This window comes from Cherax quadricarinatus, chromosome 85 (genome assembly GCF_038502225.1).
Source record: "Cherax quadricarinatus isolate ZL_2023a chromosome 85, ASM3850222v1, whole genome shotgun sequence".
Lineage (NCBI taxonomy): Eukaryota > Metazoa > Arthropoda > Malacostraca > Decapoda > Parastacidae > Cherax > Cherax quadricarinatus.
This window is the reverse complement of record NC_091376.1, coordinates 18,016,367-18,029,140: the sequence shown is the minus strand read 5'-3', so window position 1 is coordinate 18,029,140 and position 12,774 is coordinate 18,016,367. Positions and strand designations below refer to the sequence as shown.

Genomic DNA, 12,774 nt, shown 5'->3' with positions numbered 1-12,774 from the left:
TGTATTCACTTTTAATTTTCTTGTTTTGCATACCCTACCAAATTCATCCACCAATCTCTGCAACTTCTCTTCAGAATCTCCCAAGAGCACAGTGTCATCAGCAAAGAGCAACTGTGACAACTCCCATTTTATGTGTGATTCTTTATCTTTTAGCTCCACGCCTCTTGCCAAGACCCTCGCATTTACTTCTCTTACAACCCCATCTATAAATATATTAAACAACCACGGTGACTTCACACATCCTTGTCTAAGGCCTACTTTTACTGGGAAATAATTTCCCTCTTTCCTACATACTCTAACTTAAGCCTCACTATCCTCGTAAAAACTCTTCACTGCTTTCAGTAACCTAACCCCTACACCATACACCTGCAACATCTGCCACATTGCCCCCCTATCCACCCTGTCATACGCCTTTTTCAAATCCATAAATGCCACAAAGACCTCTTTAGCCTTATCTAAATACTGTTCACTTATGTGTTTCACTGTAAACACCTGGTCCACACACCCCCTACCTTTCCTAAAGCCTCCTTGTTCATCTGCTATCTTATTCTCCGTCTTACTCTTAATTCTTTCAATAATAACTCTACCATACACTTTACCAGGTATACTCAGCAGACTTATCCCCCTATAATTTTGCACTCTCTTTTGTCCCCTTTGAATTTATACAGAGGAACTATGCATGCTCTCTGCCAATCCCTAGGTACCTTACCTTCTTCCATACATTTATTAAATAATTGCACCAACAACTCCAAAACTATATCCCCACCTGCTTTTAACATTTCTATCTTTATCCCCTCAATCCCGGCTGCCTTACCCCCTTTCATTTTACCTACTGCCTCACGAACTTTCCCCACACTCACAACTGGCTCTTCCTCACTCCTACAAGATGTTATTTCTCCTTGCCCTATACACGATATCACAGCTTCCCTATCTTCATCAACGTTTAACAATTCCTCGAAATATTCCCTCCATCTTCCCAATACCTCTAACTCTCCATTTAATAACTCTCCTCTCCTATATTTTAACTGACAAATCCAATTCTTTACATCATCATTCCACCAATCGCTCCTCTTCCCTCCCGCACCCACCTTCCTGTAACCACAAACTTCTGCTGAACACTCCAACACTACATTTTTAAACCTACCCCATACCTCTTCGACCCCATTGCCTATGCTCTCATTAGCCCATCTATCCTCCAATAGCTGTTTATATCTTACCCTAACTGCCTCCTCTTTTTGTTTATAAACCTTCACCTCTCTCTTCCATGATGCTTCTATTCTCCTTGTATCCCATCTACTTTTTACTCTCAGTGTAGCTACAACTAGAAAGTGATCTGATATATCTGTGGCCCCTCTATAAACATGTACATCCTGAAGTCTACTCAACAGTCTTTTATCTACCAATACATAATCTAACAATCTACTGTCATTTCGCCCTACATCATATCTTGTATACTTATTTATCCTCTTTTTCTTAAAATATGTATTACCTGTAACTAAACCCCTTTCTATACGAAGTTCAATCAAAGGGCTCCCATTTTCATTTACACCTGGCACCCCAAACTTAACTACCACACCCTCTCTAAAAGTTTCTCCTACTTTAGCATTCAGGTCCTCTACCACAATTACCCTCTCACTTGGTTCAAAGGCTCCTATACATTCACTTAACATCTCCCAAAATCTCTCTCTCTCCTCTACATTCCTCTTTTCTCCAGGTGCATACACGCTTATTATGACCCACTTTTCGCATCCAACTTTTACTTTAATCCACATAATTCTTGAATTTACACATTCATATTCTCTTTTCTCCTTCCATAACCGATCCTTCAACATTACTGCTACCCCTTCCTTTGCTCTAACTCTCTCAGATACTCCAGATTTAATCCCATTTATTTTCCCCTACCGAAACTCCCCTACCCCCTTCAGCTTTGTTCCGCTTAGGGCCAGGACATCCAACTTCTTTTCATTCATAACATCAGCAATCATCTGTTTCTTGTCATCTGCACTTCATCCACGCACATTCAAGCATCCCAGTTTTATAAAGTTTTTCTTCTTCTCTTTTTTAGTAAATGTCTACAGGAGAAGGGGTTACTAGCCCATTGCTCCCGGCATTTTAGTCGCCTCATACGACACGCATGGCTTACGGAGGAAAGATTCTTTTCCACTTCCCCATGGACAATAGAAGAAATAAAGAAGAACAAGAGCTATTTAGAAAAAGGAGAAAAACCTAGATGTATGTGTATATATATATATGCATGTGCGTGTCTGTGAAGTGTGACCAAAGTGTAAGTAGGAGTAGCAAGATATCCCTGTTATCTAGCTACACAACGTTTTAGCCTCAATAATTGTACTCGGGAGTTTGTTCCACTCATCCACAGCTCTATTACCAAACCAGTGCTTTCCTATATCCTTCCTGTGTCTGAATTTTTCCAACTTGAAACCATTGCCGCAAGTCCTGTATTAGCTGGAAATTTTCAGCACGCTATTTACATCCCCTTTATTTATACCTGTTTTCCATTTGTACCCCTCGATCATATCCCCCCTAATTCTACGTCTTTCGAGAGAGCGCAGATTCACGGCCCTCAGTCTATCCTCATATGGAAGATTTCTGATACATGGGATCATCTTTGTCATACTCCTCTGTAAGTTTTCCAGACCATTTATGTCCATTCTGTAATATGGTGACCAGAACCGAGCAGCATAATCTAAATGAGGCCTAACCAAGGATATATAGAGTTGAAGAACAACCTGAGGACTTCTATTATTTATACTTCTAAATATGAAGCCAGGAATTCTGTTAGCTTTATTGCGAACACTAATGCACTGTAGTATTAAGATCTACATTATTTAATTTATATGTGGCATGGTTATTTCACTGTCCAACATTTAGAACTTTGCATTTGTCTGTATTAAACTGCATCTGCCACTTCTCTGACCATTGCATCAGTCTATTCAAATCATCCTGGAGTGCTCTAGTGTCCTCATTAGAATGAATTGGACAGCCTATTTTGGTGTCATCAGTAAATTTGCTTATGTCGCTATTTATTCCCTCATCTATGTCGTTTATGTAAATTGTGAACAACAATGGACCCAACGCTGACCCCTGAGGAACACCGCCAGTGACGTGACCCCATTCTGATTTCTCCCCATTTATGCAAACTCTCTGCTGCCTATTTGTCAGCAATGCCTCTACCCAGGAAAAAAATTCTCCTCCTACTCCATGTGCCTTAAGTTTCCTCAATAGCCTCTGGTGTGGAACTCTATCGAAAGCCTTACTGAAGTCCATATACTCAATATCATATTCATTACCATAATCTATCTCCTCAAACACCTTAGTGAAAAAAGTTAATAAATTCTTAAGACAGGAACGCCCCTTTGTAAAACGGAGTTGAGATTCATTAATCAATCTGTGCCTGTCAAGATGGCTACGAATTGCTTCGGCAATTATTGATTCCATAAATTTTCCCACCATAGAGGTAAGGCTTATTGGTCTATAGTTCGAAGCCAAGGACCTGTCACCTGCCTTGTAAATAGGTATTACATTTGCCATTTTCCACTTATCAGGCACTATGCCAGTTTGTAGTGATATGTTAAAAAGATTAGCCAAAGGTATGCTAAGTTCCTCTTTACAATCTTTAACACGCTTGCAAACAGTTCATCAGGACCTGGGGATTTGTTAGGTTTTAGTTTCTCTATTTGTCTGAGGACCATGTCACTAGTTACCACAATCGTACATTGTTTATTTTCATGTTCTACATAATCTATTATTACAATGAATATCGCTAGTATTTTCCTGGGTGAAAACTGAGAGGAAGTAGGTATTGAGAATTTCACACATATCCTTATCACTGTCAGTGATCCGACCAGAGTTACTCTTAAGTGGGCCAATTTTGTCCCTAATCTTACTTCTGTATACCTGAAAGAACCCTTTTGGGTTAGTCTTTGAATCCCTTGCAACCTTAGCCTCATAATCCCTTTTTGCTTTTCTTATTCCTTTCTTTATTTCTCTCTTTAATTGAATATATTGATTTCTTAACTTCCCATCCCCTCTTTTTATACGCCTATATATGCCTCTCTTTTGACCAATGAGATGTTTTAATCTATTGTTCATCCATCTGGGATCATTTTTATTAGATCTAATTTCCCTACTCGGAACAAAAGTTGTCGGGGCAGCAAGAACTATGCTCTGAAAAACGTTATATTGGCAACCAAGATCACCTACCTGACCCATAGTCAGGACATCCCAATTTAGCCCACCCAGGTAATTTTTCAGTCCCTTGAAGTCGGCCAAGCGAAAATCTGGGACAGAAATTTGATTGCAGTTATCTGGATAATTCCATGATATATTGATACTAAGTGATTTGTGATCACTTTCCCCAAGCTCGTCATTAACCTCAAGATTATTAATTAGTGATTCTTTGTTGGCAAGAACCAAGTCAAGCAGATTGTTTCCTCTAGTTGGTTTTGTCACAACCTGTTCTAAAAACCAATCCTGAACCGTATCAAGAAAGTCACTAGACTCAAGATTTCCTGTCATATTGTTCCAATCATTTTGTCTAAAGTTAAAATCTCCCATTGTCACAACATTTTTATATCTAGATGCCTTATGAATTTCATCCCATAACAGCTTACTGCGCTGCCTATCAAGGTTTGGGGGCCTATAAATCCCACCCAAAATTAATTTGTCACATCCCTAGAGAAACTGTAGCCAAACAGATTCTGTGTTCAATGTTTCTAATCTTATATCTTTTCTAAGACAACAATTTAAATTTTCTCTGACAACCATTGCCACTCCACCACCGTTCCTGTTGACCCTATCAGTCTGGAATAGTTTATAACCCTGTATGTTGCATTCAGAAGGCATTTCTCTATCTTTCAGGTTGAACCAGGTCTCTGTTATACCAATAATATCTATATTACTTGCACTTGCAAGTAATCTAAGCTCATCTATCTTATTTCTTAGACTCCTACTGTTTGTATTGTAAACCTTAAGGGAGCTAGTCACTCGTTGTCCTCTACTATCTTTCTTTGTTGATCAGTTGATTTGCCATTACTGGCAACTTTATTTTGAATATTGTTTTTTAAATATATCCCTGAGGTATCCCGGTAATAACTGGAGTTTTTAACCCTAATGCTGCAGCCTGATTGTTTCCCACAAACACCCATACCTCTATAATCTGTCAGTTTAAATTCCTAGACAAGTCATCAATTACACTCTCAATTGATTTGGCTAATGCAACCACCCCATCCCCAGAGAGATGAACCCCATCCCTTGCATACATATCATGTTTGCCAAAGAATAGGTCCCAGTTATCAATTAATGGGATTGCAAGTTCCTTACAATACCTGTCTAGCCAGCAATTTATACCAATTGCCCTAGACATCCATTCATTGCCCACTCCCTTTCTAGGCAAGATGCTACATATGACTGGGATCCCTTCCTTAGACCTAACTACTTCTATGGCTGATCTGTACTTATCCAGCAGCTCCTCTCTCCTGCCCTTCCCAATATCATTACCCACAGCACTAAGACAGATAATGGGCTTGTTCTCATTACCTGCCATAATATTATCCAACCTGCTGACTATGTCACCAACACCATCTCCAGGAAGACACACTCTCTGTCTGACCTTCCTGTCTCTGTTACAAAATGCACAGTCCATATATCTTACCCGAGAATTGCCTACTATTAAAATATTCTTACCTTGATTAGCAGCAGAATCAGTGGTACTTTCATCCTCACTAACCACTGAAGTACACTCGTCTTGGAGAACAGAGTCGATTTCCTACCTTCGCATCTTCTCTATTAACTCTCCTCATCTTCCTTCTTCCTGAACTGTGAACCACTTGCCACTTAAAGCGGCTGCCACTATCACTGCTGGTGACCATTTCCTCCTTACCAGCTAAATCCTTCTCACACTCATTCCCAAACTTATCTATGTGAAGCTTCAGCCTCCTATTTTCCTCCTGAAGAAGTAGAATCTCCTTCTTCAACACTTGAACCTGAGATTCTAAAGCACTACAACAAACCATGGTGCTTGGTAACAGCCCACGCTAACTCCCAAGAGCTTAGGCAGGTATGACCGCAGGTGACCACTGACCTCAGCCTACTGACCATCCTGAAGTCTAGTCAACAGTTCTTTATTTACCAATACATAGTCCAACAAACTACTATGATATCGCACTAAATCATATCTTGTATACTTATTTATCTTCTTTTTCTTAAAAGATTGTACGTAATAAGTATTAATTTTTATATTATAATCTGTGGCTTCTTGTGACATATTATGATAAACTAATCTAATCTTAGTTATTCATTCGAGTTGGTTTCAAAATAATCGTGGTGTCATGTTGAATAAGACAGATCCATTAATATGGACATTTGCAAAAAAAAAAAAAAAAAAAAAAAAAAAGCTTGATTTCACATTTTCTCATTGAAAACGCTTATCAAATATTTGGAGAAAATCTAACTTAGAAACATCACCTAAATCAATAAATTTTCTTTTCTAAATTTTATTCAATATATTTAAAATTACTTAAAATTATATATATATATATATATATATATATATATATATATATATATATATATATATATATATATATATATATATATATATATATATATATATATATATATATATATATGTTCATTATGTTCAGATTGACTTAGTCAGAGTTATTGAAAAAAAAAATTCACTTAACATATTCGGTGGAATAAGGTAAGTGAATATTCCTAAATGAGTAAATTTTTCTTCTCTCAGACACCATCAGTAGACAATCGTGCATAATTAAAGCGATGATACATATGAAAAATTAATTTTATAATTGTTTCATGCAGATTATGTTTCATTGAAGGTTATAATAATTCTTTATAGGCATAAGAGAAGGAATCCAAAAAAATCAGATTTTTAATATAAGCATTTTGTGCAATGTAAACTGTTTCAGAAATGAAAAATTTAAGTCAAATCTTTTGAATGAATCCCGGTGTAATTATAATCTAGCTGTGGAAAATTTTGAATTTTCCCAAATTCAGCATGAGTAAATTTGATTAGTATAATAATTGTGTATTAAAATTATGTTGATTTGACCATTCGAGAAATTTTGCATGAAGGAGGGTGTGCAGCAGCTGCAGAGTGATGCAGAGAGAGCACTGGTTGCCGTGGAAAATTCAGCTAATAATCTAGCGTCTTCAAGGCCAAATTGGGATGTTTTGGCCTGAATTTGTAATAGGAACTGGTGTTAATGTCCCGTGACGAAGAACTGGGACAGGAAATTTGCACACTTCAAGAATTACATGTCGATGGTGAAAAATAAGAAATGCGCTATCACTGACACAGGGAAGTGCACCATAAGTCCTTTCATTTATATCTCTAGCTGCCCAATGTAGGGTTTATTTGTCAGGCAGGTGTTGTGGTGTGATTCATCTAAAGTAATTAAATGGTAAGTGGTAATACAAATTTCTTTTCTGATAATGTCATTATAATTTACGTACAATAATTATATCCTGTGTACCCAGCAAGCCTAATTATATACAATCCACATTATTTTAAAATTTGTCATAAATAAAAATATAATAATAATAAATCTTTATTTCTACAAGTACATATACCTAGCTGACATCAATGACATACTACTATATAGAAAGCCGCTTGTTAGGCAGAGCACTTCGCGAAAATTAAGTCAGTTTTTCCCCAGGATGCGACCCACACTAGTCGACTAACACCCAGGTACCCATTTTACTGATAGGGAATATACACAACCGGTGTAAAGAAACACGCCTAATGTTTCTACCCTTACAGGGAATCGATCTCAGACCCTCGTTGTGTGAAGCGAGAGCTTTAACCACCAGGCTACGGGACACTACACATGCATGTACAAGCATATATATACATACCCCTCTGGGTTTTCATCTGTCTTCTTACTTGTCCTTGTTTTTGTTTATTGCTGCTTATCTCTCTGGCAAAGTGGAACAAAATTCTTTCTCTGTAAACCACGTGTGTTGCAAGATATAACTAAAATGCCACGAGCAAGAGGCTAGTAACCCTTCTCCTTTTATACGTATACTACTAAATTTAAAAGGAGAAGATTATGTTTTTCCTTTTGGGTCACCCTGCCTCAGTGGGATACGGCCGGTTTGTTGAAAGAAGAATAAGATTGTAATTATTAATTTAAATATTAGATCTAGCTTTTCGTGAGAGAGGCGATGAAGTAGGCATCGAGGGAGTCACAGTTCGGCGACCTACTGTGACTAAGTCCCACTTACCTCGGCCAAATTACTTGCATGTAATAATTCAGGTAATACCCTGCAAACCTCATGCAGGTAATTTTCCCACATAATAATTCATGCTGGTTATAAGCTTAACCCATTAGTCTAAGGAAAGCTCTATTAATGGCTGTATAAAACAGTATATTACAATAATGATAATGTGTCATCTCAATTATTTTGTAACTCACCTATGTCAATACTTCAACCAACTTCATGAGGTCTCACCAAGAGTGATCCCTTAATTAATTCCCTTTCTTCCAAGTGATATTTTTAACAATTTTGGCAAATAGGCTTTTAAAAAGCTCAAAATCAGTACAAAATCAACGTAAGCTTCACCATAATTTGCTAATCTGGTGCTGATCAGAAGAGGTATTCCCCAGGTAATGTAAGGAAACGTTTTGTTTAATAAAAGTGATAAATTAAAACTTTCACAAACCAAAATCTTTGTGATGCTTTCACTGATAAACAAAAACATTAAAAGGTTGAAGTCGACCAGGAGAAAAATTTTCCACTTATCACAGGAAATGAAGCAATTCAAAGTTTATTAACTACGTTAGGAAACTGTTTGTGAAATTTGCAGGTACATTCTTTGATGATATTGTTCCTTCATTATCCTTTGTTAATATTGATCTGTTATCATCTTAATACAATCTTTTCTTAAATAATGAAAAGTCAGAGTGATGCTGCTCTGGTTGTTTGATGAAGTGAGAGTTTAACAACTCACCTTCCCTAACTATCAAGTTCAACAACTCACCTTCACTCACTATCAAGTTCAACAATTCACTTTCATTCACTATCAAGTTCAATAACTCACCTTCCTTCACTATCAAGTTCAATAACTCACCTTCCCTCACTATGAAGTTCAACAACTCACCTTCGCTCACTATCAAGTTTAACAACTCACCTTCGCTCACTATCAAGTTCAACAACTCACCTTCACTCACTATCAAGTTCAACAATTCACTTTCATTCACTATCAAGTTAAGTAACTCACCTTCCTTCACTATGAAGTTTAACAACTCACCTTCCCTCACTATCAAGTTCAACAACTCACCTTCGCTCACTATCAAGTTCAACAATTCACTTTCACTCACTATCTAGTTCAATAACTCACCTTTACTCACTATCAAGTTCAGCAACTCACCTTCCTTCACTATGAAGTTCAACAACTCACCTCCTTCACTATCAAGTTCAACAAGTCACCTTCCCTCACTATCAAGTTCAATAACTCACATTCTCTCACTATATAGTTCAACAACTCACCTTCCCTTCCTATAAAGTTCAACAAGTCACCTTCCCTCACTATGAAGTTCAATAACTCACCTTCCCTCACTATAAAGTTCAACAATTCACCTTCCTTCACTGTCAAGTTCAGCAAGTCACCTTCCCTCACTATCAAGTTCAACAAGTCACCTTCCCTCACTATAAAGTTCAACAAGTCACCTTCCCTCACTATAAAGTTCAACAACTCACCTTCCCCTCACTGTCAAGTTCAATAACTCACCTTCCCTCACTATCAAGTTCAACAAGTCACCTTCCCTCACTATCAAGTTCAACAAGTCACCTTCCCTCACTATGAAGTTCAACAAGTTACTGTGCCACACTGTGAAGGAAGATACTCAGGTGTGGTTAAGTTCAACACTTTACTGTTTCACACTGTGAGTGAAAGTATATCACTGTGGTAGACTCTGAGAGGAACAACACAGCAGCGCTCCCTGGCAACCATCGTAATCTTCAACACAGATGCCAACCATCACAGTTTTATTATAATTTACATTACTTGCTCTTCACATGTATTATTCTCAAATTTTGCTTACTATAACATTAAGCTTAAAAATCTGTTCGTTTCATTATATTATTTTTATATAATATAAAGGAATGTTTCCAATAAGTAATTTACATAAAATGTGCAGATTAGCCTAATCATCATGAGTAAAATAAACATTATCATCCTTCTTCGTTGCTACGCGTTCATTAGCTGATCTATTTTAACTGCACCTTTCTAGGCTTAAGGAAAATAAGCAATGAGAACCATAGTCTAATCTTGGGTAAGAGAGTGGGCACCTTATTGTCTTGATATTTGCCGTAAAAATATGTAAAAATATCACACTAAGGAACAGAACCTTAACAAATAATAACAATTCAAAGGTTCACATAAAGACTAACCACCACAACTCTCCAAATTATTGTAAACAAATCTAAAAATTCGCTGCCTGACCACGGTAGAGTGCAGTTGTGCTCTGCACCCCTCTGCTGTTTTCAGGCGAGCTACCTTGTATCAACATGGCGCTGAGTGTGAGGAGGCGCGTAAATACCATTGGTATTGAGCTGCTTCGTGGGGCGATTTCACCCTCTTCAGCCCAAGTCTTACTCCCAACAATCATTAGGGAGACCTATGGAATCCAAGACGATGAGGTGTATGGTGTAGCCCTGAATGGGGCTTACAGAATCTTTGTCAAACCGAATTCCACGTCCGTGTACGAGTCTTCGGTGACGAGATTCCAAGACGTGAGTCTTGACGCTACTCCAGCTGTGAAGGTGCGTTTGATCGACGTATCTCGCCACTTTACGTGGGTTAAGATATGTAATGTCCCATTTGAGGCAGATGAGGCTGACATCAGGAGTGTTTTTGAGACATATGGAACCGTACATCTGGCACAAAAGGGCAAGTGGACGGCAGGTGCTTACATGGGCCGTCCGGAGGGTACCTTTTCCCTGAAGATGACTCTGAGACATCCCATACCGTCTTACGTCGTGTTGGAGGACTTCAGGACTCAAGTTATGGTATCGTATGCCGGACAGAGACGTACGTGCAGAATATGTGGGGCGTACGACCATATGGCGGCAGAGTGCGTGAAGCTGAGGAGGGCGCCTGCACAAACTGGTGAAGCACCAGTTACCAGCGTGATAGCTGTTGTTGAGAGCCCCACGCGAAAGGGCTTGGGCGCTTGTGGAGTGAAGAGGTTTTTTTTTTTATATTTTATTTAAAACTTCATGTACAAATATTTATAGGTACATATATAAAAAAATGAACAAGGACAACATCAATAAAACAATATATAAACACAAAACAATCCAGGCAACATCTGACAGTCTACTATATACAAGTTTTTAAAACATATCACAATTTAAGAAGGAATAAAGTTATAATAACAAAGGCCACAAAATGGCTATAAATAAAACTCCTAAAATTACAACCTCAACACAATAATGCACCAAGCTTAATGACAATCACCCATAATACAACTCGCAACAAATACACCAGACCTACAATATGCCTTATTAAGAAACCTGTGCTGCAACACAGGTGACCCATCATCCCCCCCCCACTCACACACACACATTGAAAACTAACCCTATCACCAACCTGAATAAGCATGACATTAATTATCCTCAATTTAGGATTATTATGACACATGTCACTTGAGGAAACATTATTTACAACCATGAATGGTACAGGACTACCAAAATTACAATACCTTAAATAAGAATAATAATAATAGGTAATTACGTCAAATTGATGCTGGACCACGTTACAAAAAAAGACAAAAATAACTCAGTGCTTTAAGGAAATAGTGAAAGGAAAACCCTCTCAAGAAAATTCAAATTCAATTGCAATACCAGTGCAAGTGGAACATAATACGCTACCAAAGAAATATACATGTTATATAATTTATAGGTTATACATTAATACATGTTATATATTTAATCTGCTCCTTACACCTTCCCCATCAAGGGAACTAAGCAAAACTTATCTTGCACAACCTCTCATCTGGTCACACACTAGTACCTCCAATCACACCCAACCACATCACTGCATACCCAAGGAGGTAAGCCCGTTGAAATCCCCTGAACCCCCCCCCCTCCCCTTTTACCACCCTACTCACCCCGGCAGTTAAAGCCCCTTATAACACCAATAAATTCCCTATTGTTAGTCCTCTATAACCCTCAGAAAAATACTCTTCCCATCTTTTCCCAAAAATGTCTCTATTGCGACACAAAGTTCGATAAAACGTCGCCGCCAAAGTCCTTCTCATCACATCCCCACCCACCCTCCCCCTCATACCCCATAAAACATATATGTAGTCCACAATGACATATGCTAAACCTCTTACCACACTCTCATCCACACCACTTATATCAAGACTCAACGCTCGCAATACCGACACACCTTGACCCCCCCCCCGCACCACGCCCGTCCTCATCCATACCCTGATGCACTCCAAACCTTCACAAAAATAGACGACATGATACGCAGTCTCTTCCCCACTGCATCTGCCACACCCCCCACCCTCAATAACCCTCCTATCTCGGAGCATCGCTCCCGTTGGCAAAATCCCATGCAGGAAACGGTACATAACCTCACGCGCCCTAGGTCGTATCCTTAATTTACTAAATCTTCGTCATATTACATCCCATGCATACATGGGGTAGATCCCTTCAACTGGCGCCACTACATATCCCCCTAACGATTTACACAAAGTTCCCACCTTTACTTTTCCCGGT

The 12,774-nt window shown here is 38.4% G+C and overlaps 2 protein-coding genes across 4 annotated transcripts in view; both read right to left on the bottom strand.

Annotated features, from left to right (window-relative positions):
* LOC128703245 (UDP-glycosyltransferase UGT5) overlaps positions 1-4,798 on the bottom strand; it is a 58,417-nt gene extending 53,619 nt beyond the window's left edge. The window contains exon 1 of the mRNA XM_070103463.1: positions 4,222-4,798. Coding sequence (XP_069959564.1) covers positions 4,222-4,575 — 354 coding nt within the window. The 5' untranslated portion in view covers positions 4,576-4,798. The remainder of the gene's footprint in view (positions 1-4,221) is intronic.
* LOC128703110 (UDP-glycosyltransferase UGT5) overlaps positions 1-9,979 on the bottom strand; it is a 442,390-nt gene extending 432,411 nt beyond the window's left edge. Inside the window, exon 1 of one of the 3 annotated variants that reach the window (XM_070103478.1) lies at positions 9,773-9,979. The gene's annotated coding sequence lies outside the window, so the exon portion shown is untranslated. Of the gene's footprint in view, positions 1-9,681; positions 9,705-9,772 lie in introns of those variants that run through there. The other 2 variants (XM_070103477.1, XM_070103481.1) reach the window with 2 other exon arrangements.
* Positions 9,980-12,774: the final 2,795 nt, after the last annotated feature.